At 47.3% G+C, this 15,012-nt stretch overlaps 1 protein-coding gene and 1 long non-coding RNA gene across 4 annotated transcripts in view; one reads left to right on the forward strand and one right to left on the reverse strand.

The window, feature by feature from the left end:
* On the reverse strand, positions 1-480 carry LOC126995443 (uncharacterized). The gene is made up of 2 exons (XR_007750328.1): positions 349-480; positions 1-277 (listed from the first exon to the last, which is right to left on the reverse strand). It is a non-coding gene; the product is annotated as an uncharacterized LOC126995443 (long non-coding RNA).
* The window catches only part of LOC126995442 (polypeptide N-acetylgalactosaminyltransferase 5-like), a 25,442-nt gene continuing 10,858 nt past the window's right edge, over positions 429-15,012 (forward strand). For 2 of the 3 annotated variants that reach the window (XM_050854994.1, XM_050854993.1), the window contains exons 1-4: positions 429-668; positions 6,697-6,917; positions 10,422-10,588; positions 13,788-13,995. In XM_050854994.1, the coding sequence (XP_050710951.1) occupies positions 429-668; positions 6,697-6,917; positions 10,422-10,588; positions 13,788-13,995 (836 nt within the window). Of the gene's footprint in view, positions 669-5,039; positions 5,109-6,696; positions 6,918-10,421; positions 10,589-13,787; positions 13,996-15,012 lie in introns of those variants that run through there. The other variant, XM_050854995.1, reaches the window with a different exon arrangement.

Genomic DNA, 15,012 nt, shown 5'->3' on the forward strand with positions numbered 1-15,012 from the left:
CAAAAACCACCCACCGACATTCCATCCAACCCGTAAACTAATTGTAACGGAACCAACTTGAACACAAACACACACAACAGCACCAAAAAGAGTAAGTGTGTGTGTCGTTTTACATTCCACTAAACAAACGCAAAAACAAATAAAAACTAATCCACGGACATAAACAGTCAAACGTTAGTATATTGAAAACCATCACATGTAAAAGCTTCCATTTACTCTCCTATTACCAACACATTCCTACCTTTACCTTACCTTACCTTACCTTATCTAACATACCCTTACCTCATTACCTTACCTTACAAAACCTAACACACCTTGCCTTCATTACCTAACCTTACCTTACCTTACCTTACCTCATTACCTTACCTTACAATACCTAACCTACCCTACCTTTAATTACCTTATCTGTCCCCACCACCACCACCACCATGTTCCGCTCATCCCGTCTTCGAGTCCACACGTGCAAGATCGTGCTGGTGACGTCCCTGGTGTGGTTCGTGCTGGACGTGGGGGTCATCATGTACTACAGCGACTGCCCGACGGGCAACGGCTGGGGCTGCAGCAGGAGCGAGGCCGGCGGCGGCTCGGCGCGGGAAGGCCGGGCCGACCACCACAAGGGCCGCGCCATCAGGAACCACCAGAGTGAACACGAGGACCTGGATCTATCGGTAAGGCGCTGCTTGTTGTTGTTTTCGTTTTTACTTTTCTTTTTTTTTTCTTCCTCTTCTTTTTCTTCTGCTTCTTCTTCTTCTTCTTCTACTTCTTCGTCTTCTTTTTTTTCTGTCCGTTAGTCTGTCTATCTCTCCACCTATCTTCTTTTTATCTATCTATATCTATCTATCTATCTATCTATCTATCTATCTATCTATCTATCTATCTCATTTTCTAATGTAGTAGTAATATATTTATGTATTTTGTCTATGATCACTTTTATTCTTTTATTTTCAGGGTTAAGATTCTGTATAGTTTGTCCTCATCTATGTTGTGTTGTATATTATCAGCGTCGTTATGTTGTATATGCCCATTTCTTTGTATATATTCCCACGTTTTGTACCCCATGCTTTTTTTTTTTTTTAGTGTACGTGTCTTGTTTGTATGTGGCTCGCTGTATTTCTCAATGTTGCTTCCTACGTCACAGTTATTTTGGAGGATGTTGTTAGCTATATATGGACCTCTCTTTGGCCTCTCATTTTCTTTTTTTTCTTTTGCCGGAGTTGCTTTTAGTGGACTTTTTTGTTGCTGTTTTTATTTTATTTTTTCCCTTGAGCTGTCTCCTTTGATGTAAAAAAAATCACACACACACACACACACACACACACACACACACACACACACACACACACACACACAGGTGGATGAACTTACTTGCCTCTTGCCTTACCTGCTTCAGCCTTTAATTAAACTTCGACACATGCTTCACTCTCACCTTTTTGTAGCTCGTAAGTTTTCTTGACCCAACTTACGTACCTAACCTAACCTTCCCTGAGCAATGTCTTTATGTAGTTCCCAGGTCGTGTTAGGCAGAATAAAACAAAATTAGAGAAGGAAGGGGAAATACTCACACATGCATACTCTCTCTCTCTCTCATCCCCCACACTGCGCCACACTACCTCCTCCTCTCACATTCACCTCCTCCCTCCTCCCCCTCTTATCTCCCCTCTCTCTGGAAACTTAGGCCATATTTTATTCCTCTACCTTAATCAAGTCAGACATGGCCTCGGGAGAAAAAAAGATTCGCTGCTCTAAAGAAAGATTATGAATTTTAAGAGAATTCTGGTTAATTGAAGGGGATGGGGACGTGGCGCGGACGGGAGTGGTATGTGCCGGCCGTGTGTAGAATGGACCAACGTGCTAGGAATGGAAGGATAAGTCGGAAAAATAGGTATAGGGAGGGGTGCGTAGGAGGGGGAGGGCGTGCTGGGGCTACAGATGAAGTCTACAAGGAATGGGAGAGATGCCAGGAATGAGAATAATAGGTAAATGTCGAGAGGGTAGGGTGATGCTACTTGTCTTTGATGTTTAGCTCTGCCCTTTCGTGTCCTTTGAGTCTGTATGGATGAGTTCTTTAGAGCACAGGTGGCGAGAGACAACTACTACTACTACTACTACTACTACTACTACTACTAACTATTACTACTACTACTGGGTCGTCAATTCTGTACAACTACTATTACTAGCTAAATAGTCTCAAAATAACAAACAGAGAGAGATGGATGAGACGATGATGATGATGATGATGATGATGATGATGGTGTTGGTGGGCTGAACACTATATGGCAGGATACATTTACCATTTAGTACTGTCAATAGACGTAAAATCGAGTCGTGATGATAACTATATTATGGATAAAATAAAACTAGATCGTAGAAAGGAAAGGTTAATGCGTGCCATTGTAGCGGAAGAGGATCCATTAATCCCGGACACGGTTAACGACTGCGATGTCCACGTTATGGCAATTTACCGTAAAACCAGAAAGAATGGACCACGCTAACTCTAAATGGCATATGTTTTAGTTTGCTCTCATATCATTTCATGGACGAAGGTAATATTTACTTTCTTGGCTCACTGCACGCTGACTAGCTTGGCCTAACTCAAAGCGAGGGATACGAAATCATAAAAAAAGGGCTTGTTCAAAATACAAAAAAGTAAAACAAGTAGTTCCAGCACTTCAAACCCTCGCAGATCAAGTGACGTCAGCAAATATCGGAAGGGAAGGGAAGAGAGAGAAAATTTATCCCACCACATAAAAAAAGAAGTGCAAGAGATTAGAGAGAGAGCAGTTTAGGGCAAGTATAGGTGGCAAGTTCTCAAGCGACGGACCTCACTTTCCTAATCAGACCCTTTCTCCATCTTTTTAATGTCGGCATACTTAAGTAGAGGGACATCTTAACCCAGCATCCCACCCACGTAAAGCTACCTCGTCCCCTGTCTGTATCTTGAGCATCGTAGCAGCTCTTGCGAAGGGAAAAGAAGAGCCGAAAGTGGAAAGAGTGAAAAGTGTCAGGAATAGGGCGACGCAGCAGGAAAAAGAAAGGAAGTGAGGAGCAAAAACAAGTGGGTCCCGCTAGGAATGGAAATCGTGCCGGAGAGAGAGAGAGAGAGAGAGAGAGAGAGAGAGAGAGAGAGAGAGAGAGAGAGAGAGAGAGAGAGAGAGAGAGAGAGAGAGAGAGAGAGAGAGAGAGAGAGAGAGAGAGAGAGAGAGAGAGAGAGAGAGAGAGAGAGAGAGAGAGAGAGAGAGAGAGAGAGAGAGAGAGAGAGAGAGAGAGAGAGAGAGAGAGAGAGAGAGAGAGAGAGAGAGAGAGAGAGAGAGAGAGAGAGAGAGAGAGAGAGAGAGAGAGAGAGAGAGAGAGAGAGAGAGAGAGAGAGAGAGAGAGAGAGAGAGAGAGAGAGAGAGAGAGAGAGAGAGAGATATATATACCAAGAATAGAATAGAAGAGATCCCGATGTGAAAGAGACGTGCCGGGACTCTGAAAGGAACGGGGCTTGTTTCGCGCTATTGATATTTTAGAAGTGCAATAGCGAAGACAATGGAAAATTCTCTCTCTCTCTCTCATTTTCGATTAGTTTCTTGATTGATGAAAGGATTTAAAGATTAAGACCATGAAGCAAAAGTTTGAGAAGAGTGAAGCCCAAAATAGAAAATGGAGCGAGGAATATTGAAAGAAAACGGAGAGCTGCCAGAAGAGTTAAAAGAAAGTGGGAAGAGAGTGAAAAGGAAAAGCTGCAGAATTGAAGCCCTGGTTGCTTTCTGATGTTACTTATCTTACGTGTGGTGTAATGAAGTAAACAAAGAAAAAGAGAAGTTTGAGGAGGCAAAATTAGAAAAAAATAAGCAGTAAAGTAGAAAAAATTGAGAAAAAATCGTGTAATGTAACTAAAAAAAGGAGAATGCAAACTTTTTTTATGATATAGTACGAGAAAAAAAAAAGATGATGTTAAAAGTATATACGAGAGAGAGAGAGAGAGAGAGAGAGAGAGAGAGAGAGAGAGAGAGAGAGAGAGAGAGAGAGAGAGAGAGAGAGAGAGAGAGAGAGAGAGAGAGAGAGAGAGAGACGAGGCAGTCAGTAACTCTTTCTCTCTATCTTTCTCTATCTCTCCATCTCTCTCAGAATTACCCAAAAGTACCCGAATATCTCGTGTTCGGAGAAGAAGCAGCCTCGCCAAGTTTCCCTCGTCCTGTCGTGTACAAAGACAAGCTACACGTGTCAGGGGCTCTAAACTAGGGTGGAGGATAATGAATCTCTCTCTCTCTCTCTCTCTCTCTCATTTCCTCCTCTCCTTCCCTGCGTCTCTCGTCCGTTCTGAGAGGATAAGGAATTGGCAATTAAGAAAGTGGAGGAAGATTGGAGGGGAAACTTGGTGTGTGTGCGTGTGTATGTGTGTGGAGGAGAGACGAGGCGGAGGAAGGAAGGAAGGGAGAAAGAGGCGGAGGGAGAATTTCACATGGAAGAGAGAGAGAGAGAGAGAGAGAGAGAGAGAGAGAGAGAGAGAGAGAGAGAGAGAGAGAGAGAGAGAGAGAGAGAGAGAGAGAGAGAAACTCCCCAACTTTGACCAACATCGAGAAATTGACGTCAAGCGGAGGCATTTAGCTAGGCGGGAAGGGGGAGGCAGAGAGAGAGGGCGGGGAGGAAATAGGAGAGCTGCATAGATAACAAGACGGGATGAGAGAACCACACTTCGACATATATCTCACCAAAAAGAAGAAATGAGGACTGGTGTTTCCAAGGGTATGAGAGGAAGCAGGTGTGGTACAGGTGTGTTCCGGGTGGCAGGTGTATTAGGGTGAGTGACAAGCATTACAAGGAGTGCGGCTCACCTCGTCCAGGGAATCGTAACATCTCCAGCGTCGTTGTAACGTTAATCAAGAGGAGAGTGTCTAGACGCCTCTATCCCAAATTGACCATCTGTCTTGGACCTCCTCCCGTCTCCCTTGTGGAGCAGCAGTGTTTTCGGGTCTTTCTCTGTTTTGTTTTGCCTCTAAGCTGCCTCATTTATTGGAAAAAGTATCGCAGGAGACCTAGAGCAAGACTGTGCAGCGAGGACAAAGGGACTGATGTATTTGCTGGCTCTATTGCAGGTGGACTTGGAATCGTGTGCCACGGAGCAGGTATGTTAACGGTTTGGTGTGAAGCACGGAAACACTGAAAAACTTGACATTGAGACTTTATTTCCGTAATATTATAAAAGGACAACAAATGAGCGAAGGGAAAGACGCAGGCCCCTTGAGTGACGAGATGACTGACAGATCGTGCTGTCGGCGCCACCAGTGACCTTCCGACCAGAATGACTGACTGACAGGCCGCTCCATTCTGGTGACCCCACCCCCCCCTGCATGGTGTTGTGTGTGTTTGTGTGCGCGTGGACACGGCACGAGACAATGACAAGTGAGCCCCAAAGCAGCGGCGCGTCCAGCGAGGGGAGGCTCGCCGCCGCGCCCCGCAAGCCGCTGGGTGGAACGCAACGCTGCACATTAATGACTATTTTCCAATTTGACATCACATTACGGAGATGCGTGTGAACTACATCATAAATTGTCCCCGTCAGCGTACGAGATTAATCATCCTATCAGCAAAGGTGTCACTCCACCTATGTCGAATTTTAATGCGTTTTTGCCTGCGCCTGACGTTCGGAGTCACCGCTCGGATATCGTTTCATGAGCCGGCCAGAAAATTATAATTATGAATAATTTGTTGCTTAATCATGTCACCTGAAATGTTGATTGCGTATGACACCCTTCCGGCAGCTGGAGGCAAGTGGTGGAATATGTTAAGTGCCGGTAAGAGAGAGAGAGAGAGAGAGAGAGAGAGAGAGAGAGAGAGAGAGAGAGAGAGAGAGAGAGAGAGAGAGAGAGAGAGAGAGAGAGAGAGAGAGAGAGAGAGAGAGAGAGAGAGAGAGAGAGAGAGAGAGAGAGAGAGAGAGAGAGAGAAACAATGCCCCTCATTCGGGGAAAGTGGCACTTATCGTTTGAAAGATGGCACGGTTTCACGGATTTCTGGTGCGCACACACACACGCACACGCACACACACACGCACACGCACACACACACACACACACACACACTCCATGTCATCACTGGTGTGTAGTTTGTGTGTTATCTTCACTACACTGCCGCCATCCCTCCCCACCACCACCACCATCACCACCATCATCACAATCACCACCACAACCACGTCCCGCCGCCGCTTCCCCCACAACAGCGAGGAGAGTTATGGCCGGGCCTTGAGCTCTGCCCGACACAATATTGAAAGGCAGGAATTTATAGTCTCACTGAAAACGCGAAATGATATCGTCTTCTGTAACGTTAACGCCTATTTCGACGGCGAAGGGAGAGAGTATAATAACAAGCAGAACCTACAACGACATCAGCTATGGTCATTAATGTACGCATGTTTCTCGTTATTTGTGTAATGTCATGGTGTTAGTTATCTCTAGTATACGCAGATGACCCGTGTGCCAAAGATTCGGAAAGGCACAAGTTATCAGTAAGGAAGGAGGGACGGAATGGGGAGTGTCCGTGCATGTTTATTTATGCCCCAGTACACCACTTTATCCCCCAACACACCAGCACCACCACTGTTATCTTCTAGCACCAGCAGCAGCACCAGTAGCAGAACCACCACCATCACCAACGCCAACACCACAGTCACACCTATCACCTGCACTCCTAACACCTCCTTCCCTTTCCCCTCTACAGGGCTGGCATCTGGACTACCCGCCTGGGCAGTTGAAGCGCTGGGAGCCGCGCCCCACCGTGCAGGAACACCCAGGGCAGCCGGGTGAGATGGGCAAGCCGGTGAGGACCGCGCCGGGGCAGGAGGCGCTCATGAAGGAGAAGTTTAAGCTCAACCAGTTCAACCTCCTCGCGTCCGACTCGATCAGTCTCAACCGCTCCCTTCCCGACGTGCGCCTCGAGGGGTGAGTCTGGCCTTGGTCTGGGTCTTGTCAGAGCTGGGATGGGAGGAGGGACGAAGAGGCGGAGAGTAAAGTGTTTTCTTCAAGGGAGCGCAGAGTTGAGACGGGCGTGGAGAAGTGAGGTGCCTTCTTCAGTGGAGGGGAGCGAGGGCGTGCGTTGCATCGTGATGAGGCGAGAGCTGAGGCTAGTCGAGTTTTAATTGTTCTTGAGTGATATTGAGGTAAGGTCAGGTTTAGGGGATACGTGAGGTAGTAATCTGTGAGGCGAGACTATATAGATCTGTTGAGGCTTGGGGCTTCATTTTAAGGAGGTGTTATATTGAGGTAAGGTTTCAATATATGGGATGCATGAAGTGCACTGAGAAGTGAGAGGTGAGAGGGTGAGTGTGTAATTTGAAGTTGAGGCTATAGTGCGCGCCAGCTAATTTGGCCCGTGAGAGGGAGGGCCGTGAAAAATGCTCATATGTCAAGTGAACGTATTTGGCTTTAATTAATGTGCGTCATTTAAAAAAAAAAACTTTTCAAAAGATATAAACACACACTAATATTATTTTAATTCAAACTGCAATGAGCTACACAGTGTACTGTTACTTATATATTTAGGTTATTATAAAACGGTGGAGAAAACGTGACAACAGTGTTCAACAGTGTTGTCGGGTCACGACCTCACTGAGTAGTCAGGCAAAGGACATTGTTTTCAACGTCCACGAGTATTTCCAGAAAGAGAAGGACTACGGAGGACCTACAGAGAACGTTTCCAAAGTTAATTACAGGACAGCTTTGGCAACAAAAGTTAGCGAACGAACAGTAAAAAGTAAATTATGAGGGAGATAAATCTTTATCATGAAGTACAAAATCTGTTAAAATTCGGGACAGAGAGAGAGAGAGAGAGAGAGAGAGAGATTTGTGGGAGCTAGACCCTGTTGTAGGCGGAGCGACAGATATGTGGCAACGCTATAAGAGATTAATGAAATAGCTGGCGCGCACTATAGTCAGGTATTAGTCACTGTACGTCATATTCATGTAAGGCCAAGTTTAGAGGATGCATGAGCTATTAATTTGTGAGGTGAGGTATGTAATTTGACTTGCAAGGTTGTTCTGGTTCTAGTTCTGGTCAGTTCTGGTTGTTATAATTGTATGGTTGGTGTGAGACGTAAGTAAAAGTGAGAGACGCTGTGAGGCAGGACAAAGGGCATGACCATTGGAGCCGTGCAGGGAACATCAGGGCATCTTAAAGGGTTAAATGTATGCAGGGCTGGAACATCACGTATCGAAGGACCTCTGAAGGGAAATAAAGGGCGAGTCTTGGAGGAGGACGAGTCGAGAGAGCACTAACACTTCACATAATGGAACGATCTCATTAACTAAAAGGTGTCAGTTAGTGAGTCAGTACGAGCAGATAGTAATGGCTCGCTTGCTCACCTGTGCTCGCTCCGGGTGTGAGAGGGAGACAGCGAGTGAATGGAGTGTAGTAAAAGCAATTACCGCTGGTGTCTTTTACCTTTACGGGCCGCTCCTCTTTGCCTCACCTCCCCCTCTACCATCACCCCCATGCCAGGGCGGGCCGCCGGTGTTTGCTGTGCGCCCCGCTCTGTGTACACTTCATTAGGACGTGTATGTGTGGCTACCTGCAATTAAGAAACCACTTGGGAAGGATTCTCTCTCTCTCTTGGTGTAGTCCGTGCGTGTGCGTGTGTGTGTGTGTGTGTGTGTGTGTGTGTCCATTGTCGTAGGGAGGAAGCTCGAGGTTGTTTGTCTAGGAGGAAGATCTTGAAGGTGGGAAGGAGACAGATGTGGGTGACAGAGAGAGAGAGAGAGAGAGAGAGAGAGAGAGAGAGAGAGAGAGAGAGACGAGAGAGACGAGACGAGACGAGACGAGAGGAAAGGAGAACAAAACAATACAAATAGCAATGAAAATAAATAAGAAACATGACAATAATGAGCTCGTTTGTCTCATATTTGGGCAAACGACTTTGAACAAATGAGAGAGAGAGAGAGAGAGAGAGAGAGAGAGAGAGAGAGAGAGAGAGAGAGAGAGAGAGAGAGAGAGAGAGAGAGAGAGAGAGAGAGAGAGAGAGAGAGAGAACAGAGACATCAAGTATTCTGTCAGACGTGAACCGGCCTCTTAGAGAGAGAGAGAGAGAGAGAGAGAGAGAGAGAGAGAGAGAGAGAGAGAGAGAGAGAGAGAGAGAGAGAGAGAGAGAGAGAGAGAGAGAGAGAGAGAGAGAGAGAGAGAGAGAGAGAGAGAGAGAGAGAGAGAGAGAGAGAGAGAGAGCAACACAGACAGAGAGAAGGAGGTGTTAAGCAGTTAGGGAGTCGTCCTCCCTAGCACCACATAACAGCCACACAGTATTTCTGTGTCAGTCGAACCGGCCTCCTGCCTTCCTTTAAAATCCCACCCACTCTCCTGGCGACCTGAAACAGATTTACGGCTACTGCTGCTGCCGGGACTGCCTAGCCTGCTGCGTCGGGAGTGCTGAGCGGCCGCTGCTGAGTTAGTTGTGGCGGAAAGTTAGGCAGGCAGGCTTGTAGTGGGGTTGCTGAGACCCTCAGGTGGAGTGCTGCAGTGGTGTTGAGGTTAAAAAGTCATGTCCGAAAGTCTCTCTGCTTGACGGAGTTGTGGTGGGCAGGCAGGCAAGCTTGTAGTGGTTCTTGAGACCTCTGGATTGAATATTGCAAAGGTGTTGAGGTGTTGAGGTCATGGCTGAAAGTCTCTTCTTGATTCAGGGTTGTTAATGAGGTTTACTGAGCGCCATGAGTAGAGGTGAAGAGGTTGGTGGGTCTTGAAGTAGAGAAGATTTTGGGAAGTTTTTTTTTTGTTAGTAAAGGAAGGTTGGAAAAGGGCCGCAGTTGGTAGGAGTGGCGAGGACTTGTTGCAAAGGGTGCCTACATGGGTGGGAGAGGTGTCGGCGCCAGAGCTGCAGACGAGGAGATGGTTGAACACTTTAATTGAAATGGAGCTGATGTGTGCAGTAATTTTCCTCCAACGCTCTGTGGAAATTGCGTTCATATATGCGTGTTTGCGCGTGCATGTCTGTGTGTGTATGTCTGTGTGTGTATGTGTGTGTGTGTGTGTGTGTGTGTGTTTACCGGTCTATATGAAGCGAGTAGTGACGAGGTTCAGCTTTCGTTATACTTATTTATAATGTTGCAAGGTTCCCCCGCGCGTGGGTTCCTACGACTCAACCGGGGGACGTTTTAGTCTGAAAATCCATTTCCTTTATCGTTCCCAAAGCAAGGATGTATAAAACCGGGTCTCTCGTATACCTTAGCAGCAGTTACTTAAGCACATATATATTTCAGTAGCAGTGGTGGTAGTAGTAGTAGTAGTAGTAGTAGGTAGAAGTAGTAGTAGTAGCAGTAGTAGTAGTAGTAGTAGGTAGAAGTAGTAGTAGTATCAGTAGTAGTAGTAGTAGTAGTAGTAGTAGTTGTAGTAGTAGCAGTAGCAGGTGGAAGTAGTAGTAGTAGTAGTAATAATGATAACAATGACCCCATCTTCTCTGTCAGGTGCAAGACCAAGAGGTACCCGCCCCTCATGCCCACCACCTCCATCGTGATCGTCTTCCACAACGAGGCGTGGTCCACCCTCCTGCGTACCGTCTGGTCCATCATCCAGCGATCCCCGCGGGCCCTGCTGCAGGAGATCTTGCTCGTCGACGACGCTTCTGAACGAGGTAGGTGGGCGGGCGGGTGGTCGTGCGGATGGGGATATGCACATCTGTTCTCTGCTCAATTTTCTTTTCTTTACTCAGCGACTTTTATGTTTTGTTTTGTTTTTACCCTTGAACTACCTCCTTTACTGTAAAATAACATATCGAAAGTGTAACATGTGGAGAAGGTCACCATGGAACCTTGGACGCTTCACTAATAGACAGGAAATCGGATTAGGTCCAGTTGTTTGATCTTGGCCAACCCTCTTACGCTCTTCTTGGTTCCGAGCTGGAGATGGCCCGTGCGTCCCATCCTCTAAATTCTTTATCCAGTATATACTGTATCCAATGTATATTTTATCCAATGTATACTGTATCCAATGTATACTCCAGACGTCTTGACCAGATGTAGTATGGACTCGTGCACTTGTTTCCTTCTTATTCTTTGTCATGTTGGTTTTAGCACTAGAGGAGGAAGGGAGGAAAGTGACAAAGGGAGAAAGAAGGAAACTACGTATTCTGCACAAGAGCTGCTTCAAGGGGAGTAGCGGGAGGGTGGAGAGCGAGGAAGGTGGAGGTGCAGAATAGGGCGCTCACAAAGGAAGAGTTTTGTTTCTTTTTACAATCGCGTCCTCCACGAATTCAGACGAGTCGTAAAAGGAGGCATTCTCATTTCAGAACACGGCGTCATTTCCGTATCTGCTTTCATTCTCGCTGCAGTGCATGCCACCTGGGCGTTCCGAGCGTCTCCCCCACGCGTGCACGGCGGACTCGCACATATTTAGCGTTCCCAGTGCTGTTGGTCGTTGGATTTCAGCGAGAAGGAAGGAAGAATGTGTGACTGCAAATGGGAGGCGACCTGTTTAGCCAGACGTGTAGGAGAGGCGGAAAAGGAGGAGAGTCGAGGAGTTCTTATCACCGTCCTCAAGCTTCCCTCCTCCTCCTCCTCCTCCTCCTCCTCTTCTTCCTCCTCCTCTTCCTCTTCCTCCTCCTCTTCCTTCCTTCCCTCCCACGAGCCCCAGGCGAAATGTGTTGTGTGTTAATCAGACTTAATTATCACAGAACGTAAAATAAGCATTATCGCACTCGCTCCACGGAAACCGGACCCTGAAGATAACACAAACGAATTATTTTGTTTCCCATTCGCCCCGCCGCCGCACGCAATTATCCCTTAAAAAAATCACATTATGCCCTTTTATACGTAGGTGAATTTACCTATTTACATTCAGGTACATTTATTTACGATCACTTCCACTGTGTGTGTGTGTGTGTGTGTGTGTGTGTGTGTGTGTGTGTGTGTGTGTGCCCAAACGCTGGTATCAAAAGCACTATTTTTCCTATACAAACGCACGCACCCCCCCTACACACACGCACGCACAACCCCTTACCCCTCACCCCCCAACACACACCATCGGAGGCTGCAAGGTTTGTTCCGACGATCAAAATTAATGGTCGTAATTTGCATGCTCCGCCGCTGGTCTTGTCGTTTATAAATGCCGCTGTGAAGGAGCTGAATTTACCCGTTGTCCTGAAAGATGCGATCAGAGGACGGACGGGGCCGAGGGCGGAGCAAGGTTGAAAAGAAAAGGGCCGGCCGAGGCACTGTGTGGGAGGAGAGGAATGATACGGCTCCCGGCTGTATTAGGAAGAGGGGAAGAGCGAGAAAGGACTCCCTAGAACCAGAATCCAGTGAGCGGGAATGAGAAAGGGCCGGGCAGGATGGAGTGAAGGGAAGGACGTTTGGATGTAAGAAGAAATGGACCTGGAAAAAGTGGAGGGTTGAAAAGAAAAGGGCTGAGCGGGTGGAGTGAAAAAAAATGGTGTGGTTTCCCTGGTGATAGAGCGGGGCGAAGCAGGACATAGTAAGAGGGGTGAAGAAATGTGGTGTGAAAAGGCAAAGGAGAGAACCAAGTGAAGCGAAAAAGGACTTGAGTGTGTGGAGTGAAAACGAATGGAGTGGTTTCCGTGACGATAAGGCCGAGGCAGAGCAGAACATTGCGAGGGGGGCGCAAAGAGATGGGGTGTGAAAAGCAAAAAGGAAGTGTTGAAGGGAGGCGAAGACGGACTGGATGAGTGGAGCTGAAAAGGTTGGATAGGGCGGGGCGGAGCAGAACACAGAGATGAGGTGTGAAAAGGCAAAGGAGAAGATGAGAGAAAGGATTGACTGGGTGGAGTGAAAAAGGATGGGTAGGGCGGTAGGGCTTGGCAGAGCAGGACACGCAGAGACAGGGTGTGAAAAGGAAAAGGAAGTGTTGGAGAAGGCGAGAAAAGGGACTGGGTGGGACGAGGAAGGATGGAGCGGTGCCAGAGGAGACGGGGCAGGGCGGGGCGGGGCGGGACTGGAAGCGCTCCGCTAATGAACCAATTTGTCTCGGGGTTCTGCGGAGGACAAGCCAAGGAGAGAGCGAGCGTAACTCTTTTCTTCTCTCTCCGTCACGCCGCCTGCAGACCTCCCGTGAAGCCCTGCACGGTGCCTCAGTGGGTCCGCCAAGAGGGTCGATCTTTTCCGGCTCGTCACGAATTTTGGCCCCGTCACCGATGTTTGAGGGGCTAGGGGTTGCTTGGGCGGCGGCTGTCTGTCCTTAAGTCCGCATTCTTAAACGTAACGGCCCCTCAGTTCGCCTATTTGAAAAGCCTCTCGTGGTAGATGTTGGGATTATCATGGACTGTTTTTTTATCCCAGTGATAGTTTTACACGGCCTCTGCACCTTGAACGGAAAAAAAATCAACCATGAAACCCGGTTAGTCTTCTCTGTGGCCTTGGGAAATAGTTGTAAAGAGAGCTCGGTACGCGTAATAATGTGAACTTTAGTCCGATTAGTTAGCCACTCAGTATATTGTTGCACGCCTCGCCGCCCTGGCAGGGATACTCCTCGTCTCCCACTTACACCCTGATACCCAAATTTAAGGGTATTATTATTTTTTGAGGGCCTACCTTAGTACCTGAAGTCAGACCAACATTTTTCATGGACCTGAGGCAATGATAAGTTAATAGAGTATGTTTTACTTACCGAATATCGGCGTTCTTTTTTATATAAGCACCGGACCTCTACAATTTTCACCAGTCATAGCATTTTGTTTTATTTAGTGCATGTATTAATGATGTTACAGCGGGTTTCTGAGTTGTCTATTCGTGAAAGATAACAAAATTCTGATAACCTTTAAAGGCACCGGAATCCTATGAGTGCATTGAAGACCTGACCGACTATTCTCCCGCATGCAGATTACCTCGGCGAGGAGCTGGAGCAGCACGTGAAGACCCTGCCGGTGCCCGTTCGCGTGCTCAGGACGGGCGAGCGCTCAGGGCTGATCCGCGCCCGCCTGCTGGGGGCGCGGGAGGTGACTGGGCAAGTGATCACCTTCCTGGACGCCCACGTGGAGTGCACGGAGGGTTGGCTGGAGCCCCTGCTGGCACGCATCGCCGAGGACAGGTGAGAGAGAGAGAGAGAGAGAGAGAGAGAGAGAGAGAGAGAGAGAGAGAGAGAGAGAGAGAGAGAATTTATAAAGCCTTCTTGGAATGAAGAGCATGCAGTGTGACGCAAGTAAGTTAATGAAGAAGAAAGATATTTTAGGAGGCACAACTACGAAGAACTGCTGAGCGGGCGACCAACTAACGAACACACACACACACACACACACATACACACGTCCTCGTTCACCTTAGCTAATTACCACAGGGCTTTCTATCACCTGGGAACATTGCATCAATCGTGTCTTTCATCCCTCCCTCCTTCCCTCCCTCCTTTTCTCCCTCCCTCCTTTCCTCCCTCTATCCTTCCCTCCCTCACTCACTCATCATCCCTTCGACAACTTCCAGTTACAGCCTGCCCCGTGTGTGTGTGTGTGTGTGTGTGTGTGTGTGTGTGTGTGTGTGTGTGTGTGTGTGTGTGTGTGTACTGTTGTTGTCGCCATTGAAATATTTTACTTTTTGAGTTGCACAAAATTGTTTAGACTGGGAGTTGGTTTGAGCGCCCGTACGGGTCTGCTGGCTTTTCTCTTTTTCCTCAACATTCTCTCTCTCTCTCTCTCTCTCTCTCTCTCTCTCTCTCTCTCTCTCTGTGTGTGTGTGTGTGTTACGGTTCCCTACTGTTGTGATTGCTAAGGTGTTGTTGTTCTTGATATTTTTCTTCTTCTTCTTCCTCTTTTTCTTCTTCTTCTGTGGTCCGCGATGACGTGGCTTCTAATCTCTCCATTAGTAGACTCTGGATGAGACGCGTCTTGTCTTGTTGCACCGGACTGTATCTCTCTCTGTATATTTTGTTTTTAATTCCGTAATCTGTTTATTCGTTACTCCGGTTATTTCAAATGTTTCAATCTGTATCAATTAGCGCGTAATCTCCCGTGTTCATCACATGGCCGGGGGTGAACTTGTTAACAGTTTTGCTTTATGTGTTTTATTTTCCATTTCGCACTTTCCTATATTTTACTTTTCGCTATATATGTTAATT

Source organism: Eriocheir sinensis, chromosome 8 (genome assembly GCF_024679095.1).
Source record: "Eriocheir sinensis breed Jianghai 21 chromosome 8, ASM2467909v1, whole genome shotgun sequence".
Taxonomy (NCBI): Eukaryota; Metazoa; Arthropoda; class Malacostraca; order Decapoda; family Varunidae; genus Eriocheir; species Eriocheir sinensis.